The sequence below is a fragment of the Giraffa tippelskirchi genome, chromosome 5, assembly GCF_054371585.1.
Source record: "Giraffa tippelskirchi isolate mGirTip1 chromosome 5, T2T-mGirTip1v1.2.pri, whole genome shotgun sequence".
Classification (NCBI taxonomy): Eukaryota; Metazoa; Chordata; class Mammalia; order Artiodactyla; family Giraffidae; genus Giraffa; species Giraffa tippelskirchi.
This window is the reverse complement of record NC_137279.1, coordinates 97,461,092-97,481,664: the sequence shown is the minus strand read 5'-3', so window position 1 is coordinate 97,481,664 and position 20,573 is coordinate 97,461,092. Positions and strand designations below refer to the sequence as shown.

At 55.2% G+C, this 20,573-nt stretch overlaps 1 protein-coding gene across 14 annotated transcripts; it reads right to left on the bottom strand.

Moving 5' to 3' along the window:
- Positions 1–3,932: 3,932 nt before the first annotated feature.
- On the bottom strand, positions 3,933–19,290 carry CELF3 (CUGBP Elav-like family member 3). Of its 14 annotated transcripts, none has more exons than XM_081490889.1 (14): positions 19,195–19,290; positions 18,334–18,439; positions 17,055–17,137; positions 11,436–11,484; positions 10,970–11,098; positions 10,755–10,834; positions 9,508–9,651; positions 9,251–9,392; positions 8,855–9,004; positions 8,375–8,440; positions 7,960–8,091; positions 7,585–7,728; positions 6,517–6,654; positions 3,933–4,944 (listed from the first exon to the last, which is right to left on the bottom strand). In XM_081490889.1, exons 4-13 carry the CDS (start codon positions 11,482–11,484, stop codon positions 6,527–6,529), a joined length of 1,164 nt encoding a protein of 387 aa, XP_081347015.1. In that variant the 5' UTR covers positions 17,055–17,137; positions 18,334–18,439; positions 19,195–19,290; the 3' UTR covers positions 3,933–4,944; positions 6,517–6,526. The 14 variants fall into 14 exon arrangements, with proteins under 14 accessions (XP_081347015.1, XP_081347020.1, XP_081347023.1 ...); XM_081490894.1 differs by having other exon boundaries at positions 7,960–8,088; positions 19,195–19,267; XM_081490897.1 differs by having other exon boundaries at positions 7,960–8,088; positions 10,970–11,095; positions 19,195–19,253.
- Positions 19,291–20,573: the final 1,283 nt, after the last annotated feature.

Below are 20,573 nucleotides of genomic sequence, written 5' to 3'. Positions count from 1 at the left end.
GTATCAAATACTTGTCTAGACAACAACAAACAGTTGTATTTTATTAGAACTTAAGGTGTGTATAGGAGTAAAACGGAAGATAAGCCTCTGAAGAGCCTTGAATGCCAGGTAAAATCTCTAAATTTTTAAAAAAAAGAATTTCCCCAGTGATCCACTGGTTAGGACTCCATGCTCTCATTGCTGAGGACTCAGGTTCAGTCCCTGATTGGAGAACTAAGACCCCAGAAACCTCACAGCATGGCCAAAAAATAAAAAAGAACCAGAGAAGTTTGATTTATCATCAGCTGCAGTTGAGAAACTTTGATGTTGCAGAATACATACAGAGGGATCAGTTAGTAGGAGACTGTCTTGATTAGTAAGTGGATGCAGTAATAACTTGAAATGAGGGAAATGAATATGAAAAAATTATGGAAGTAAAATCATTTATGATTTAGCATTAAACATTGAGTTTACTTGAGAGTGGTAAAAGATTCTCAAGGTTTCATGGCTCAGTGACAAATGGATACATTTAAGATGTGAAACTTTGGGAAAGAAAATATTTTAGCTTTGGACCTGTTACAATTTAGACGTGTGTGAGAAATCTAGATACAGGTGTCCAGCAGTTATTTGCCAAGCACCTCCTAATGTTCTGGACACTGATTAGGATGGTGGGGACATGGCAGATGAACAAGGCAGAGTAGATATCTGAATGAATTTGTAGAAGATGGATGACTTCTCTGGAGAACAGGAAGGGAGATGTGGAGATGGGTGGGGAGGAAACTAGATCTCCGGTGGGTGAGAACCTGAACAGTGTTGATGGCAGTGAGATGGAGAAACACGTGAGTGAGAGTGAGCCAGTAGGGCTTTGAAGTTGGATTGGATCTGAGACAGGAGAGAAATGGTGTGATCGCTGTTTGGGCCTGGGCCAGTTCACAGTGATCCTCTCTATTGGTGAGGAGGGCTGAGGGAGGAAAGGCACCACCGAAACTGAGTTCAGGAGAAACAGCAGGTTATAAACTCGTATCCGGTAGTCATCTTCTTTGAGTAAAGAGAAGATGCAACCTCATTTATGAGGAGCAAGAGGAAGCCGACTACTCAGGAAGATAGACTGAAAGAGGAGCCAGAGAGGGGAGAATCTTAAGAGCTGGGAGCTTGAGTCAGGGCTGCTCAAGTTCTCAAATTTGGAAAAGGGAATGAGGTTTGCTTGGCCAAGAGTGGGAATTGCTTCAGTCACAAACTCACGTAGCCAAGGCTGTGAAAGCCTTTGAAATTTTAGCAGGAGAATGAAAAGACAATGGAGAGCCTGAAAATCAGAGAGGGAATCAAGTTACTGAAGAGTCCAACCCTAAGGAAGCAAGACACCTTGTATTACATTCATATATTTTAAAGATCTGAAAATACAGACGGGATGGGAATGCACTGAAGGAATGATGGGACTTTTCCCTTACCACATTCTCATCACCACAGCCCCCTCCCAACTGAGGATATTTTCCTAAATGTCTTTTTATCTCTAAAACTAGAAGGCTTCCCCCAATCCCTGCTATTAACCTGTCAGCTCCACTCTTCTGCCTTAGGTTATTTTCCTTCTCTCTGCTCTTCATGCTGCCATAAACATTTAAACAGTAACTTGATTATTTTAGAAGAAACTAATGCTGTTTCCTCTTCTTTGGTTTGAAGGTAAGTGATCCTGTTGTCATCATTTCCTATTTCTTCTGCATTTTATTACTGCTACTACTACTGCTAAGTCGCTTCAGTCGTGTCCAACTCTGTGCGACCCCATAGACGGCAGCCCACCAGGCTCTCCCATCCCTGGGATTCTCCAGACAAGAACACTGGAGTGGGTTGCCATTTTCTTCTCCAATGCATGAAAGTGAAAACTGAAAGTGAAGTTGCTCAGCCGATTTTTATTACTGAGGCCTCCTCTACTCAGAAGAGAGGTTAGTGAGCTTCATTAGCTAACAGAACTACCTCTCCTTTATACCTTTCCTGCTATGTTTGAAGCAGTATGATGTCTGAAAAATCTGTGTTCATACAAGTTAGGAGCCCCCTTTTCTGTCTCAGGTGGCCTCCTTTGTTTTGCCGTCAAAGGGCCTGGAGAATCTTTGCCAAGATGTTGTGATTCCTCAGAAGAACGCTGTGTCTTCTTCATCCCCATCATTCAACCTGACTTGCCTAATGCTTCTCTGGAGAAAAACTGGCTGCAGCCTTGAGGGAGGCGGGACAGCAGCAAGCTGCTGCTGCTAAGTCGCTTCAGTCGTGTCCGACTCTGTGCGACCCCATAGACGGCAGACCACCAGGCTGCTCCGTCCCTGGGATTCTCCAGGCAGCCTTGAGGGAGGTGGGACAGCAGCAAGCAGTGACAAGCAATGAATGTTGTCTTCCCTGTTTGTGTGAAGGGGAAGATGCCAGGAAGGGAAAGCCTTCCTAGTCCCCCCAACCCCCACATCTCAGGAGATCCCAGCTGTCAGTAAATCACTCTAGAGGTGCCTTTTGGTTTAAACTCAACCTTCCATCTTTCTGTCCTGACCCAGAAACTGTTACAAAGCCACAGTGAGCTGCTCAGGGGAAAATCCACAATGTTAATTCCAACTTTGGTGACCTTCCTTGTTGTGCACACCTCATCCCATCTCTGACCACACACACACATACACCCGCACACACAAACAACCGTGTCTCTGAGATTTCGTATGCTGCGGACTTGGCTCAGAATCCTGAGTAAGTCCCATCCCTGATGTCTTACAAAGCCAAGAGACATGTTTTTTTCTTGGAACAGTGTCCACAGATAGTCCCTCCAGTGCCACACATGTTACTTCTCCTTCTGTCTCTTCTTAGTTTGGGACACTTTAAGAAAAGGCAGAAGTATGGGGCGTAGGTGGGGGGTGAGTTGTGGGGATTCACTCATCCTTGTCCTCTCACAGAATAGCTCTGGCCTGAGGCCAGATCTAGGCTGGAAGGTGAGCAAGTTTATAAGTAGAATGTCATGTGGGTGAGGTTGCAGGTAGCCACATAGAAGCAAATGGCCCATATGTTTTGAAGACAACACCTGTGTGAACCCCAGCAGGAAAGTAGTTTACAGAGTGGAATCTAGAAAACTGAGAGACCTAGGGCTAATGCATCCACTTTCTGCTTGATAGGAGTCACTGCTCCAGCCTGCAAGGTACTTCTTGGGATCTTTGCCTCAGGTCACAGACAGGTAGTTGAAGCTGTGAGACAAGAGCATCATGGGCTTTGGGGCCTGGGTTCCATTCCTGCACCATCCCTTCATCACTCTGTGACGCTGGGTAAGTGAGCTCACCTCCACATCCCCCATTGCCCTGTCTGTAAAATTATATCCTGCCTCATGTCATTGACTCAATGGACATGAGTTTGAGCTGAGCAAACTCCAGGAGATAGTGAAGGACAGGAAAGCCTGGCATGATGCAATCTATGGGGTAGCAAATAGTTGGACACGACTGAGCAACTGAACGACAACATAGGGTTGTTGAGATGAGGAAATGCACATTAAGGGCCTAGAAGAGAATCAGGTAGGTACAGAGCAATTGCTTTATAAACGGTGGTGGTACACTCCGCTCCCAGCGGGGTGGTATCCCCGCTTGCTGGGTGCTGAGCCAGCTCCCCCATGTGAAGGAGGGACAAGTGGAGGTCTGAAGTGTGAGGCCACCTGTTCTCAGCCTTCAGATGGACAGGGCTGGCTATGGGAAAGAGGCCTGCTGACCTGCTTTCTCCCTTCTGTGCCTGCTCTGTAGAGCATTCCAGAATTAAGCCCAAAAGAAGGGCAGAGGAATAGATCATGAAGGTATGATCAAGGCCTAGACTGTGCTCAAAGGACTTCCTATGAGGAAGTCTGGGCCCTCCTCATAGAGTTCTCTCCCCAACCTCACTCTCCTTACCTCCTTCTCTCCCCATCCCCTATGGGCACCACATCCCCTACCTCCATCCTTCCAAGACAGTTATTTGAAGCTTTTAAACTTTTTTCTTTATTTAGACAGAAAAGACCAACTCTTTAAAAGTAAAATGCAATAAATAAATAAGTTAAGCATAGAGAAATGTCTGAAACTGACTCCCCACTCTCCCCTTACCACTCCCACCCCCACCCCATTTCTTTTCCCTAAAACCTCTTTCTAAAGAAAATGATCAGGTAATAAACCCTTTTAGCCCGCCCCGCACCCCTCCTCCCAAATACCCAGTTACCCCCCAAAGCAAAGGGAGAAATCAAGAGAGAGAAAAAATCAAGGGAAATATTGTCTAAACTCCCAGAAAGAGAGATGGCAGCGTCCGGGCTGGGCCGGGCTGGATAACGCACGGGTGGTAGTGGTATTTACACGGAGGGGACCAGCAGAGACTGTAAACATTTTTAGGGGTTTGGGGGAGGTCTTTTCCTCATGAAAGGAGGAGGGTCTCTGTGGCTGACTGGCGGAGAGGCAGCCCTCAGGGCTCCCCCACACCCTCCTTAGAGGGGGCCCTCAAGGGAGGCAGTGTTTTAGGGCTGGGAGCCCAGGGTTAAGGGTTATCCTACCTCGAGCTGAGGGTGGCAGGGAGTGTGAGAACCAGCTTCTGAGAAACCCCTAATGTGGGGAAGAGGCTGGGGTGAGGTGGGTGGGGAGCGTGTCGGAGGCCCCTGCTGCCCTCCTGGGCTACACAGGTAGACGAGGCCCACTGGTGGGGGAGGCAGGTGCGAAAGCTGGGCACAGGAGGCCTGTCACAAGAGCCTCAGCAGAAGGCAGATACCCCCGAGCCTTCGAGCCTGGTCCATGCTCCCTCACAAAAGGCCAAAAGGGCACCTGGCAGGAAAAGGCCCTTTGGGGGAGGCAGGGTGATGGGAGTGGGACGGTGTCCTGTGCCCCTAGGGCCACGAAGCAGCGTTTGCCCCAGAGCCCAGACAAGGCCCAGGGCGGATGTGCAGAGAGGGCCGGGGCCAGCCGTGGGGAGAGGGGTGAGGCGCCCCTTCCTCTGGTGTCTCCAGACCTGTGAAGGAAGGAAACACAGGTGAGGCTGGGGGGAAGATGGCAGCGGATGCAGGTCACAGGCCCTGGGGTCAGAGGGAGCCGGGGCGCTGAGGAAGGCAGGTCATCAGGAAGGCCTCGGTCCAAACTGAACCGTCTGGCCCCCCAGCCATTCGACAAGGGGCCAGGGTGGAGGAGAGGAGATGGGAGGGGTGGGGCGGATGATACAGGAAACCAAAGGATGTTAGGAAGGAAATACTCAAACAGCCCGTGAGAAGAAAGACTGGAGGGTGTGGAGACAGGGACTAGAGGAGGAGAGGCAAAGACACAAGGTGACACACAGGCAGGCAGAGGGGACTCAGAGGAAGGAGGGTGAGGTATAGGGACAGACACCTGGAAAAGAGCAAGAGGGCGTCCGCAAAAGGGCGGTAGAGCAGGCCGGGGTGGAACCGGGGCTGGAGTCTCATGGCGTGAGACCCGCCCCAGCCCCTAGGGGGTGCTCTCATTCCTTTTTGAAAAGGAACAAAGAAAGCCAGAGAGAAATGCACGGAACACAGACCACAGTCACCAACCACTGTTGACCAAGCACGTCCCGCGAGCTGCCCCCGGCCCTGACCCTGGGCTGGGGGGCGCTTCCCTCCGCGGCCCCCTCCCCAAATAACAAACAATCGGCTCCAAAGACAACACGCTCGTTCCATGCAACTTACAGGGGCCCGGAGCAGGGGTCCGGGGATGGGGGCTTCGGCCGACAATGGACACGGGCCCTGGGCTGGGGGGCCCCCAGGGTGGGGGGGAGTTAAGCAGCCAGGATTGGGGGGAAAGGGGGAAAAACAGAAAATGTGGGTATTGTTCTTGGGTTGTGTTTTTTTCAGGGGTTTGGTCCAAAAGAGATTAAACAACACAAAAGTAATCAAAGCTCACAGCTCTGTGGCCATGAGGCTGGGGTGGTGGCGGGCAATGGGAAGGAGGGGGCCTGTTATGTAAAATTCACAGGCAGTCCAGCATTCCAGCCACCTCACCTGAACCAAAGGTACTCCCCAGAGGCCTGACCCTCAGACTCCCCCCAATCTGTTCTGTCACTCTCCCCTGTCCCATGGGTCTACTGCTACCACTTGGGGTACAAGGCACCAGGACCTGATGTCCCCACTTCTCAGGACAACAGATATTCTAGGAGCCAGTGATTCTAGGACCCTCCAGTACCCTAAATCAGTTCCCCTAGTCCCCAAACCCTACTCCCCTAATTCTACTCCATCCCAAAGGAAAACCAGAAAGAGAGACACATAGACACATGGACACTGACCAGACAAACGAGACCAGATACTGGGGAAGTTCTAGGGAGTGGACACAGATAGATACAGACTTGGCTCTCTCTGGGGTCACTGTGTGTGTGTGTGTGTGTGTGTGTGTGTGTGTGTGTGTAAGAGAAAGTGAAAGAGAGAGACCTGGGTGATTGAAAACAGCTGAGGAAGCTGCTCCAGGTCCCTGAGTGCCCAGAGTCAGGGGTGGGCATCCCTGAGGGGGGTGGGGAAAGGGGTGGGGGCCCTGGCTGCAGTGTGAGGGGCTAGAGAGCTGACAGGACGGGAGCGGGACCCACCTGGGTGGCCTCAGTAGGGCCGATTGGCATCCTTAGGCCGCTTTAACTGGACTTTGAGACGCTTCATGCCAATCTGGAAACCGTTCATGGCCTGGATGGCAGCCTGGGCGCTGGCCGGATTGTCGAAACTCACAAAGCCTAAGGTGAGAGGGTCATAAGGCCTGGCCCAGCCCCCCTCACTCCCCTGAGCTTAAGCCAAGGCCTACTCTTTGCTTTTCCTGTAATCATCCTACTTTTTCCATGTCTCCCAAATGCCAAGAAACTGCCCAGCACACCAGAGGCTTTCAGTAAGTAGCTGTTGAGTGGATGAGTCCAGTCCACCCTCTTGCATATCCCAGGACATTCCTTTCTGCATTCTTTGAGGGGAAGCCCCCTCCTTGGCCTGGATAGCTCAGAACCTGCCTTCTGAAAGTTCCACTCCAGACCCTAAATGACATCTGAAGCCCCGAGGACAAGTACGTCCCCTTTCTCCCCTGAAGCAGCCTTTCAAAGAAAAAAGACCACCAAACTCTGCTCCCTAAGTCTTCCTTTTGAAAACTGAACTACCCCAGCTCCTGAGCCTCTTCCAGTCCTCTCGGAGCATGGATTTGACCAGCTCTCAAAGGAGGAAAGATGTGGTTTCTGGAGGAAGGGATGGGCCTGGGCAGCAGCTGGTATGGGATATCAGGAGGGGAAAAAATGGTTCTTTCAGACTCCTGGATGATCTGGATTTCAAATACTGGGCCCATTGCAACCATATGTGCATGTGTGCATGCTAAGTCGCTGAGTCGTGTCCGACTCTGTGCGACCCTATGGACAATAGCCTGGCACGCTCCTCTGTTCATGGGATTCTTCAGTCAAGAATACTGGAGTGGGTTGCCATGCCCTCCTCCATGGGATCTTCCCATCCAGGAATCGAACCCATGTCTTTCACAGTCTCCTGCATTGGAAGGCACACTCTTTACTACTAGCACCATCTGGGAAGCCCCATTGCAACCCCAAGTGCCTTCAAATGCGTCAGACTTTGTCTTCATCTGGAGTCTGGCCAAAATGTGCCCTATTTTCTCTTTCGGATCATTGTGTTCTTACCAAAACACTTGCTCTGATTGGTGGCTCTGTCAACAAAGACTTTGGCTGAGATGACGTGGCCAAAGGGGACAAACATCTGGAGGATCTCTGAGTCCGTGAACTCCTGGGGCAGGTGGTAGATGAAGATGTTGCAGCCGTCAGGTCCTGGGTGGCAGCAGAGACAGAAGGAGGCATTCAGTGATGGGGAGACAGACTGCAACAGGCCGGGGAAGGCAGCCCCCAACATGTAGGCCAGGGCACCAGCCACCACATCTGTCCCCTACCCACTCTCATCCCCACGCACGGGGCCAGAGCTGGCCTTGGAGCCCACAACAAGGGCACCTCACCCCTGAAAGCTCTTAGCTGGGACACCCCCCCACCCAGGCCACACCACACCTTCCCGTTGCTGCTGCTGCTGCTGTTGCTGCTGCTGCTGCTGCTGGGGGGGTGGCGGGGGCTGCTGGGCCACCAGAGCAGGAGGCTGTGGGAATGCAGGTGCCACCAGGCTGTAGGCCGCTGGGTAAGCTGCTGGGGGGGTTGTGGAGAATAGACAGAGTTGATGGGGTTCCTGAGATGCCCCTGCCCCTGGCCATCGTAACCAACCCTGTCCCTCTGCCCAGAGCCTGGCTGATGGAGCTGAGAGGGATGAGAGGTATCAGAGGAGGGCTGCCCCAGACCATGCCCATAAAGATGTGTCCTCGCAGGTATGGCCTGAGGTAAGTCTGAGGGGGTGACTGGCAGAAAGCAGGAAGCCCAGGGCTCTTTTCCTCTCACCAACCCTTCCATCCTGGCTGAGGCCGGGGCTCCTCACCTGTATAGTGCTGCATCCCCGCGTAGGCCTGCTGCAGGGGGTCCACGGGGGCCGCGGGGCTCTGGGCTGGGGAGAGCAGCACTGACCATGAGAGTGGGGCTCAGAGGCAGCAGGGAGCCCCACTTGTGCTTCTGGGAGCTGAGGCCAGGCAGGTGGGGAGGAGAACCTCATGGGAGGACATGGGGGTGAACTGAGAGGGTGGACATGCACCGAGTCGCGGGCAGAGGGGAGAGCCTGGCATCAGCAAGACTTGAGTCGTGGCTGGCTGTGCCACCCTGGACAAGTTGCCTTGCCTCTCTATGCCTCAGCTTCCCTGGCTGAGACGGGGAAGGAACATCCTTGTTCCGGGTGACAGAGCAGGAGAAAGCACCTTGTCAACTCGGAGTCTAGAGAGGAAAGGGGGGTCCTGACTGCCCAGTGAGAGTGGTGGGGGGGATGGTTGCTGGGGAGAGCGCTGGGCAGGCGGGCAGAGAACCCCACCTGGGTAGGGGTGAACCCCGTTGGGATATAGAGCGTCAGGGGCAGGCTGCCCGGTGGGCTGGGTGGGCACTGGGCTGTAGCCGTTGACGCCCAGGGCAGCAGGGATGGCAGAGACGGGTGTGGCAGCGATGGCAGGAGGCGTGCTGGTTCCTGGGGAGGAGAAAGCAGCAGAGACAGGGCAGAGAAGCAGATACACACACACACAGATGCAGAGAAACGGTCAGCAAGTCTGGAAGTGGAGGGGAGGAAGCAGGCTACTGTCTGACCCCTGACCCCTCCCAGACCCCACGCTTCCCTGAGCGATGCCCTGAGCCCCCCTCCCCACCTCCACCATGTGGAAGCTCCCGTGACCTGCCTCCTGCATCCCAGCCCAGCCCAGCCCTGCCTGGACCTTACCTGAGGAAGGGGTGATGGGGGTGGCGATGAGGCCGTTGGCATTGATGGCGGCCATGTGCTGCATCTGCACGGCAGCCATGGTGGCCATGGGGCTGAGGTAGGCACTATGAGCCGCTACCAGGGCCGCCTGCTGCTGCATCAGCTGGGAACAGAGGAAGAGAGGAGAGTGGGGCCCCTGCACCCTGGCCTGGCTCCCCTCTCCACCCTGGGCCTTGGCACTGGGGGGGAGGGGCAGGACCCCGGAGGGAGATGCTCACGGCCTGGGTGTAGGCGCTGTAGGCGCCGAACTGGAGGGCGATGGGGCTGAACATGCCCAGCTGGGTGGCCACCTGCTGCATTCGGCGGAGACCGCGCTCCTTCTCCGTGTCGGCAAACTTCACCACCAGGCTGGATGAGGCACCCTGAGCAGCGGCCCCACACGTGGTCAGAGGGATGGAGTCACGTCTCTCCTCCCCAGAGCCTTTAGGACCTGGCCTCAGTTCCACCATTCCTGGCTTGGCCTCGTTGGCAGGGCAGCCATCATAGCGCCGATGTCAAATGGGGAGGCTTTCATCCCGCCCTCCCCCCATGACAGGTTGTGCAAGAGACTAGGAAAAGTCAAGGAATATGAAGCCATGTGCTGGAAAGGGGAAGATGCTCCCAGAATGCAAAGGGCACTCCTGGCCTCTCCATGCAGATCCTGAGCCGGAAATCATCCCCAGGATGGATCAGCTACAGCAGATGTATAATCTCAAGCTCATCCTGCCTTGTAGCTACCCTCCGTGTCCTTGTAGCTGCTCCCCTGTGTCCCAGTCCTCACAGCGTGTTCAGGGGACACAGCTCAACATTGAATACCAGCCTACGCTATTAGTAAATAAAAACTAGCCTGGAACATTTGCAAGGATCCTTGTAGAATCCTGGGCTCTGGAACACATTTCTCTATCTGATGCTGTATCCTCTCACCCAGGTCCCTGCTAAGTGCCTGCTTGCCCAGCCTCTGCTGGAGAACCTGATGGAGTTTGGGGAAACCAAACTCCAAACTTCCTTGGGAGCTAGCTAGTTCCTTTTGAGGGGTTTGCTCTGCTGGAGAGCCCTCTGTGAGAGCAGTCAGCTAGCTAATCCACTGCTAATGTGAGGGGAGGGGGTGGGGCAGCAGGATGAAGGTGGGGAGGGCAGGTGGTGCCGCTAAGCAAGTGTCCTGATGCCCAGACAGTGAGGGCGGGGGATGTGGGGGGGAGGAGGGAGAAGAGATGAAAAGTGAAGAGGGCTGAGGGCTGGAGGAGGCTGGAGAGGAGGGCAAGGGCTTTTGGACTGAAGATGGGGGATGGGCCTGGGGACAAGGGGCAGGGAGATGGTCTTTCCAAGGGGAAGCTGTCCCTAAGAGGTTTGATTCTTCTGCTAGAAAATTCTTTTTTAATAAATTCAAAGATCCTATCCAGAATGGACTGCCCACTCTGAGCCAGGGTCTGGTGTGGGCCAGTGAGGCTGGAAGAGGCCTGAGGGCTAGGGCAGCAGTGGGACTCACCGGCAGGGTCCGGCTGCTGTGAAGGGTGTTGATGGCCGCCTGGGCCTCCGCATGGGTCTGGAACTTCACGAAGGCGCAGCCTGAAGAGTTCAAGAGGGAGGAGGAAGGGGTGAGTGCCCACCCTGGAGGGTGCCCCCATAGTCCCCACCGCCCATAAAAGCAGTGGGGGAGGGGCAGGAAGGCGGAGGGCAGGTGGGGGGTGGTCGGTGGGCTACCTTTGCTGGTGCCGTCTGGGCCCCGGAGCACAGTGCACTCGTCTATGGTCCCGAAAGGCTCGAACATCTTCCGGACATCCTCATCTGTCTGCTGCTTCCCTAGCATCCCCACAAAGAGCTTCCGGTCTTCTGGTGGGGAGGGCATAGAAGGAGGGGCAGATTCAGGGCCTTGGGGGCACCTTCCCTGCCCTGCTCCAGCCTGGGACAGGCAGAGACCCCTCCCCTTCTCCCCTTCACCTCCGCTCTTCCCTGGGACTCCCCTCACCCTGAGGACCAATGGCTCTAGAGTGAGAAACGGGGATGGTTAGGGGATAGGCTACAGTTACATAGGGAGGCCACCCCGGTTCTGAAGGAATGACTTACACTCCCCTGTGGGCCTCAGTTTTGCCATCTCAGCAGTGGGCTGGGTCACATCCCTTCTGGCCACCCTGACTCATGCCCACCTTTCCAAAGGTACAGAACCTACCTCCTCGGCTCTCGCTGTCGGCTGGCTTGACCTGGATTGGCCTGTTCATCTAAAGGAAAGAAGAGAAAGGAACTGCTAGGGACCACTTCTGACCACCCCAGGTGCCCTCCCCAGGCCAGGACCTGCAGAAAGGCTAGAGGGAGTAAGCCCCAGGCCCAGCCCTCTAAACTGTTGGTGGGAAGGAAGGGATGGGGTTCAATCTTGTTTGGGATTAGGACTCGAGGGGATTAAAGGTAGAGGAAGGAGAGGATGTAGAGGAGGATGCTAGTGGGGCAAGACTCCAAGCTCAGGTAGGGCCCCAGATGATTTGGCCAGGAGAGGTGCTGCTCTCCTTAGGGGGAGAGTCTGGCTGCCCACAGGACCCAGGTCCTGAGATAGAGCCCAACCAAGGGCTATTCAGCAAGGCTGCCTCAGTTCTACAAAGTAGGAGCAGCAGAGGCCACCCCATCAAGCAAGCCCCAAGGAAGACTCTAGACTGAAGGAGACCCCACAGATGCTCTGACTTCCGTCTGACCCCTGGAGGTGTGTCTGCCTCTTTTTCTGCCCCCCTACACCCCTTGACCCCAGGGGGAAGGCACTCGGGCAGCACAAAGGGAGCAGATGCCCAGTCTCCGTGGCAACGGGAGAATGCGCGCCATGGCAACCGCCCACTCAGCCTGATTTATCCGTCCCCGTCGCCCTGGCGACCGTGGTGACGTCATCACTTCTGCTGCTCCACACACCCGGAGAAGGAGTGGGGAGCGGGGTGGGAACAGGGTTTGTTGGGGGTGGAGGATTTGGTGGGGGCTGAAAGGTGGGGGAGGGGCCCAGAAGAGCTTCCTGATTCTGCAGGGAGGCGCTGAGTAGGCTCTACAGAAGCCATACTGTCCAAGCTCCTGTCTTCCTCTTCCAGATCAAATCCTTGGTGTCTCAGTGTCAAGACAGCTCTAAAGGAGGAATTGCTGTCCCATGCTCCTTTGAGATTCTCTGGGTACCCAGAAGTCCTCCCAAACTCTACCCTCTCTACTCCTGCAGCATCTCCCTTTGTTCAGCTTCCAGTGGAAATGCAGACAGTTCCCTTCTCTGTGTTCCTGTCTGGTGAGAGGACTTGGAAATGACTCTTGCAGGTGGATTTCCTTCACCAGGGTGGGGAGCATCTTAGGAACTGGAGAGGCAGGAGAGACTCAGTATTTCAGGTCTGAATATATTTTGCTGTTGAAGACTTTGACTGTTGGGGCCACACCTGGTCACCCCACCCATCTGCTGGTGGAGCAGCCCTTGTTGTAGTGGCCAAAAAAATAAACAGAAGTAGCCATTCATCCACATTCCAAGGGTGGGACCAAAGTTACCCTCAGGAAAGGCACTAGATAGACTTTGAGGACTGGCCCTGCCACTCACTAGCTGGGTGACCTTGGACATTTCTCTCCTCTAGGCCTCAGCTTCCCCATCTGTGAAATGGGCTGGATCTGGCGGTCTAGAGTCAGGTTCTCTTCATTCCTAGTATTCTAACCTTGAGACTTTGTACATCAGCGCATCACCCAGAGAAGTTCAGGAACGATAGTTGTCCCTGCCCACTTCTCACATGTACCTTGTTCCCAGGTGGCAGATCATGCCAGTCTGTCCAGCTGGACTCTGCAGGTGAGGTATTCTCAGCTCCAGATCCAATCTAGGCCCCACCTCAACCAATGCTTCCTCCCTGTCCACCCCTCCCCCTAGTCTCTGGATCTGAGAGCAGCTGGCGGGGGTGGGTGGTAACAGACACACAAATCCTCTGGCCAATCTGCCCCAGCTTTATCCTTCAGCAATCTGGGATTATCCCATCGGAGGCTCAATCTCCTCAAGGGCGTGTTTGTGTGTGTGTGTGTGTGTGTGTGTGTGTGTGTGTGTGTGTGTGTGTGTGTGTGTGTGTGTGTGTGTGTGCGTGTGCGTGCATGCAGCAAGGGGTAATGGTCAGCCACTCAGGCCTCTGTTCTTTCACTCTCCTCCTCTCCTGTTCTCTGATCTAAGCGACCAGGAAATCCCCTCATGGGCATCTCAGCAGCCAACCTCTGAACCCCCACTACAGGAGCAGTAGGACCTGAGTCACAGCACTGGAGTCACAGCTTCGGGGAATTCTTAGGCTTGGCCCTAACCCCTTCTCAACAAGCCCCTGGGGATTTGCTATTCTGGTTGGGGATGGGGAACCTGGGATCCAGAGAGAGAGAATGGTGTTCCTGCCCTGCAAGGCTCCCAGGCACAAAAATAGCATATCAATAAATATCCACAGCTGATATAGATTCGCACAAAAACACACAAGTGCACAGACCACAGCACAGACCACACTGACGGACGGCTCTCCCCACTCCCCCACAGACAGCCTTCTCCCTTGGTGGCCCCCAGTGCCCCATTCCCAGCCTCTCCTTCTTGGCCTGGCACTTCCTGTGGGAAGCTCAGCCTTTGTTAGCTCAGCTCAGGCACACCTGCCCCCTCCCCTGAGTCCAGCTGGGCCCTGTTTACCTGGCAACCAGGTGCCGGGTGCCTCTCTTCCCTAGCTACTACCCGCCAGGTGATAAGCCCTCCCCAGGGCCTCCCAAAGAAGAAGGGGCTATTTATACTTCAACCAAGTATCTATAAGACCCCCACCAACATGGTCACTTGTAACTAAGTCCTTGTCACCGAGAGCAAAGACCCCACTTCCAAGAAGAGTTCCCCATGCCCACAAATCTAATTTTTCTGAAGACAGAGGCCTGGTGCCCTGCCACTCCCAGCTCCAGACTCAAGCCCAGTGTCCCAGATCACACACAGGCCCTCTCCGTGGAGCCATAATCCTCCTGCTCAATGGCAAGGTGAAGTGGGGACTCATGTCTCCGCTGTGGGATTTTGGCCCAAGTAGAGCAGGAAAGGCAGGTCAGATAGAAGGAGTCCTTCATGCCACCACCTCCAGGAGGCCACAGGGAGAATGCTTGCAGAGAGAATTCAGGGTCCTGTGACAGAGCCTCTCCTGGGAACTCTTAGGGAGGAGAGAAGGAAATGGGGTTCCATGGCCATAGGTTCAGCTCCCATTCTTTCTCTCTGCAGCATTAGGCATCACCCAAATATGACAGCACCTTCCAGATTCTGGGGTGACAAAGGTGGGGGGAAGGAGAGAGAGTAAACGTCCCCATTAAAGAAAGAACCTGCAGCAGGAGGCATGGAGATTAGACAGTAGGGGGAACTTCCCAACACAATTGTGCCAGAGCTGGAGACTGGACACACACATACACTCACACACACACACACTTTCACACTCATCTGAAGGAAAACACTGCTGCCAGAAAGGCAGGTGGCTGAGAAAAGACCTGGGGTCACACAGGGTCAGGCCGAGCTTGGCTCCCCTAGGCTGCCCTGGTCTGCTCCCCCAAAACCCCAACACGGGCTCCCCTACACGGGCTCCCCTTGGAGGACAGAATCCCTCATTTCCTACTAAAATCTCTGTCAGGTGCATCTGGATTTTGTCACCTGGGGCAGGGGCCAGAGTAAGAACTCAGCATCACCTGGGAGCCTGGGGCAGGGCTGGATAATTATCAACCGGGGTGCCCTCCTCACTCACCTCTGAGCCCAGGCCTTACTTCCTCAGGAAGAGGAGGCAGCACCTTTCCATACCTAGGATGGAGCCATGCCCGAGCCACACAGGCAGCTGGATGGGGACAGGGCCAGGAGGAAGCCCCCCGCTGGCATAGATGGCCCCGGGGCTCCTGCCCATCCCTGCCATCTCTCTCACCCATGACCCCCGAACCCTACTTTCTACCTCCTCCCTTGTCCCTCCCTACTCCTCTTTTCACGGGAACTCTGAGATGGGAGACAACAGAAAAAGACAGAGAAACAGCAATGGAAATGAAAACTGTTGATCTGTGTGGGGCCTCCACAGAAGAGAGAGAAAAAGGAGGGTTGTGAGGTCATGCGATGGAAACCAGGCTTCCTGGAGATGCTTGTGCCAAATACAGACACACACAGACACACAGACACACACATGAGCGCGCACACACACACACACACATGAGTGCGCGCACACACACAGACACACACATGAGCACGCACACACAGACACATACACACACATGAGCACGCACACACACAGAGACACACATACACACACATGAGCACACACACACACGAGCGTGCACACACAGACACACAGAGACACACACACACATGAGTGCACACACAGAGACACATACACACACATGAGTGTGCGCACACACACAGACACACAGACACATACATGAGCGTGCGCGCACACACACACATGAGCGCACACACACAGACACACAGAGACACACATACACATACATGAGGGCGCGCGCGCACACACACACAGACACACACGAGCACACACAGATACACACAAATGAGCACACACACACACGTGCTTCTTAGAAACCTAGCCTTCTCACACATGCCCAGATCCTTCACTTCATGGGCCGTGGCCGGGATAAGATAGTGGGTGCAGGCGGGGACCTGGCAGTGGATCTGCTTCCCTAGTGGTACTGAGGGTCGAGGGCCACAGAGGGTCACTGAGCTATGGAGGGTGTGAAGTTGGGAGTGATGGAGACAGTTCTGTTTTCCTGGATTCCCCCCACCCTCTTTCCATCTGTTTTGTCTATTTCCCTCCCTGGAAGAGCTGGAAAAACAAGCTGCATCTCCATTTCCCACACAAGGGAAGGAGCAGGGGATGTGACAGGTGTGTCTCCAGCACTCAGACTGTTCAGCAAATATTGGCTGGAGGGAAGGATGGAGTTAGTTCTCAAGAGGTACTTTCCAGGGGAGGCCACAGAAGCCGAGAGATACGGAAAAGAAATGGCACATCCTTTCCCCCCAGGATGCATAACTGGGGGGCAGTCTGAGAGTCTTTATTCTTGTCCTCACCCTCCTCCCACCCAGGCCTGGGACAAGCTGCAAGGATGGCTGAGAGGAAGACAAAGAGCTCTGACCTTGTAGGAGGGAGGCCACATTAGAGGCAACCCTGCCTCCCTAGGCACACTCGGTGGGGTCAGGCCGGGTCCTCCATGCTGATGGCTGCCTGCCCTTGCCTGTTGCCCCTTGCCCCCCTCCTCAGGGCTTACTCCCAGCCCAGGCCCATCAGGCCCTGATCCACCCTGATGCCCTGTGACACTGTTCCTGTGGTTTCTCCTGGGAGACACGAAGTGAGCTTGTTTGACCTCAGAAGTCAGCTCAGAGATGCCCATCCAGTGGGCACCAGCTGCTCATCTCAGGGTGCAAGCACCCTTCCCCCATCTCATAGTCAGATTTCCTTCCCAGAGCCAGAAGGAGTGCCTGAGCGCCTCCTGCCCCCCTCTGCCCTGCACTTGGTGCCCATAGTCTTCTCCCCACACCTCCCAGCCTGCCAAGTCCTCCCTCTACATGTGGCCCCAGGGGCGGGTGGGCGGGTGGGGAAGGGGCCACCTCTGCTGCTGGCAAAGGTTATATTTACTCCACTTATCGCTGTTTTCCTTCTATCTCGGTGAGAAGAAATGCATGCATCTTCAGCAAGGAGGAGGGGAGCTACCAGGAGGAAGTGACCTCCTAGTGACTAGAGGAGGTGGAAGATATGTTCAGTGCCTTGGGAAGGTGGTGCCCCTTCTACGGCCCTTCTCAGCCCTCTGGCCCTGGAGTGGGACTCACCCCTGGAAGCGTCTTCTGTTCGTGCAGGGCGCTCTGGGCCTTCAGGGCTGAATCGCGGGCACAGTATGTCAGGAAGGCACATCCTGAGGAGGGGCAGGGGCAGAGAGGCCGGGTGGGGGTGAGTCCCCATCTCCCCTCCCTAAAAGGCTCCCCTCCCCCATGAGCCTGAGGACTGGGGAGCTGGTCTCTTCTTGCTACCTTCTGCCTGCTGGGGCGGGGAGGTGCCTGAGAGAGGGTGCACATTCTCCCCAGGAGTCTCTGGGCTGAGGAGCACGGGGCAGAGACCCCGAGACCAGGAGTCTTCCACGGTGGGGTGATGGAAGAGAGAGAAGCCTGGGCTGTCAGAAGCTAGGGCTTTGTGTGGGGGGAGGAGAAGGGGCATGTGATCTCCAGACAAGTACGTGTCTGTGGTTTCCTCTCTTCCTTAGCTGGTCTTCTTTCCCCTTCCTCCTTCGCCTCCACCTCCCTCCATCTTGGTCATCACCCCTCCCCTCTCCCATTTTCCCTATTTCTTCCTTTCTTTCCAACTCCGAGGGTGGAGAGCAGACTAGAGAAGGAAGGGAAGAGCAGGGCACAGGAGTCCCTGGGCTGGTGGAGGGAGGCAGTGTGGCCTATTTGAGCCCCACCACCAGGGGCTTTCCAAAGCCTGACCCCGGACCTGACTGACCCTGGGCCTGACCCTGCTTAGCTGCACAGCCCTGAGGCCTCTCTTCACCCCCAGCTCCCTTAACTTCCCAGTCCCTACACTTCCCACATCTTCACCAGTCCCTGTCATTCTATAGTCACTCCAGATCCCTCTCTAGTTCTGGAGCTGCCCTGCCCAGTCCACGAACATCCATCCACTCTCTCCAGGTTGAGCACGTGACCCCGGGTCCATACCCCTGTCCCAGTAGTATCTGAGGCTACTAAGACTTGTGTGCGACACCTCCCTCACACACACACCCCTGCCCACCTTCTGTCTCTCAAACCAGCTCTTGTTCCTCCATCCTTCCTTGCGTACACATCCACATCATCCGCCTCAACTTGGGGAGCCACACCTCTGCAGCCCCTTGACAACTCTTCCCCCAAAGAGGCTCTCCTGAGTCCTCCACCTAGAGTCCCCTGGTCACCCGAGCTGAGTTCTCTTCTGGCTCCTCCATCCACAATCCCCATCCCAGGAACACTTTTCCTTCTAGATCAGCCTTTTCCAGTCACTCCATCCCTCCAGCCTGGCCTGTCCCCTCCTCCCAGCCTCCCAGCCCACTCCCTGAAGCCTCTCCAGCCTGGCCTGACCCCTCACCCTTGTGCAGCCCGGTGTACTTGTCCTTGATGACAGTCAGCTCGAAGATCCGACCGAACTGTTCGAAGATGGGTTTCAGGTCCTTTTCCTCCAGGTGCCTCGGGATCTGCCCCACAAACAGCTTGATGGCATCCGGTTCCTTCATTGGGGCGGCCCAGGAGAAGGGGCCGAGGGGAGCAGGGAGAGGCCAGAAGGCCAGGGGGAGCTGCCCAGCAAGGAGGCAAGTGGCCGGGGCTGGGGCCCAGCCGGGGCTGCCTTTCCCTGTGGCCCCAACCACAGTGCTAGCAGAGGGGCAGCTCTTCACACAAAGGAGGCCCAGGGAGTTGAAGGCTAGGGGTCAGGGGTCTAGGCAGACACTGTCATGCCACCAGGGGGCATAGCCCAAACAAATGATCTCCCTCCCGGAGAGCTGGCAGAGATCCCAAGATGGGGGGCAGTGTGGCCAAGACCTGGAGGGTCGGGGTGGTAGCAGAGGCACTGGGAACTGGAGGTTGAGATGAGAGCTGGAGGTGGAGGACAGGGGGGGCCTGAGGAGGGTGACAGGGATGGGGGCTGAGGCTCAGGGTCCTGGTATGGTGGCCAGCAGCACTGGGAGGGGGGCACTCCTGATGTGGGGCAGGTGGAGTTCTCCTTGGCTTTCCTGGAGGACACCTCCCCTGTGGCTGATCCTTCTGCTGGGTCCGAAGATCCCTGATGCCAGATGCTTGGTCTCTGATGGCGGCAGGGCTCCGGGGGTCCCTTTGGCCCTGCCTCCCCCCTTCAGGTCCTCCCCTCAGCCCCCCTCCCACCCCCACCCCGGTCCCCGGGCCTGGGTTGCTGCTGGCTGCTCCCGCCGCTGGGGCTGCCTGCTTTCCCGGTCACCTGGGTCCCGGAGCTCTGCTCTCCGGCCGCGCTCTCCTCAACAAAAACCTCCCCCCTCCACACCCCCCTCCCCACTCCCACCTCCTTTCCCCTGACATCAGTGATGTCAGTCTCAGGGGTGGAATACAAATTCTCTACCCTGGAGAGGGACGCACAATCCAGACAAGAGCCACGCCCTCTTTCTATCTCCTTCCTCCCTGACTCCCTTCCCACCCCCAGAAGAACAGCTGGTCCTGTTGATAATAACCCTTCCCCCATCTTACTCCCCAGTCACGAGTTGGGCAAGGCACTAAGATGGAGAATTTATAGAGGAGCCCTAAGGTGGGGTCCATTGTTCCGGGGGCTGGAGCTGTCCCCGGTGCTGGAAGAGAAGACCCAGGAGAGGGGAGCAAAGGGGAGGAAGAGAGGGGAGCCAGTGTCTGGGGAGACTGAGAATGGGGAGCCAAGGAAAGAAATCAGGGGAAAGAAGAGGGCATAGAGACAGTTGGGCAGGTTAGGGGCGGGTGAGGAGAAGGGTGTAGCTGGCGAGGGAAGCAGGTCACGGAGCCTGGGGGAAAGGGCAGAAGGGACCCAGAGAGAAATATGGAAACGGGGTTGTGGAAGAGAGAGCAGGGTGAGAAGAGTGCAGAGAGGGAATTGTGTGTTTTTTAGAAAAGAAAGCAAGGAAAACTCGATCTTGCTGGCATTTGCTGACGCCCCCTTCTTGCCCTCTGGGGGGTTTGTGTGTAATAAGTGCGTGGGCAGAGAGGCAGCGGTGGTGGTGACAGCCGGTGGTGACAGTGTCACGGGTGGTGACAGCTTTCTCACTGGGAAGCTCCTTGAAGACCAGGACACCGTTTAATTCAGCATTTTACTGTTCACAGTGTCTAGCACAGTGTCTTATTCACACATAGTAGGAGCTTAACAAATATTTCTTGAAGAAATAGTCAACTCAAAGAACCTCTGATGAGAGTAGATTCCTGATTGCTTCAGTGGGCAGAATCACAACCGTCAAGCTCCCCTTTAGCGCAGAGGAGACCCAAACACTCCTTCCTTCTCCTCCCCCTGCCTCAGTTAGGTTCCCTGAGTGGGACTCCGAGACTGAGTCAGGTCTCACAGAAGCACACTTGACGGCCAGTACTCCCCTAGACAGCCCTACTGTAGATGATCAGTTTGCCCGATGATGTCGAAGGAGCTTGACTCATCCATGCACTGGGCTTGCTCACAGCTCCCCCCTCAATGCAGAGAGTATCTGCTGACCTCAAACCTCTTGGACGGGGCAGCCTTTTCCCGCCATCTGGTGCTCACCTACCAAGGCTCACAGCTTTTGTGGGACACCTTTTCGTCACCCCAGAATGAGGCTGATGTCTCCACATCTGAAATCTGTCCCACCTGAATCC

Excerpts from the sequence above, each read along its gene's own strand:
- CELF3 (XM_081490883.1), bottom strand. The coding sequence starts at position 18,478 with ATGAAGGAACCGGATGCCATCAAGCTGTTTGTGGGGCAGATCCCGAGG. Across the intron at positions 8,092-8,374 it reads GGGGATGCAGCACTATACAG|CAGCTTACCCAGCGGCCTAC; the intron begins GTGAGGAGCCCC and ends CAACCCCCCCAG. Across the intron at positions 6,655-7,584 it reads CAATCAGAGCAAGTGTTTTG|GCTTTGTGAGTTTCGACAAT; the intron begins GTAAGAACACAA and ends CTCTCACCTTAG.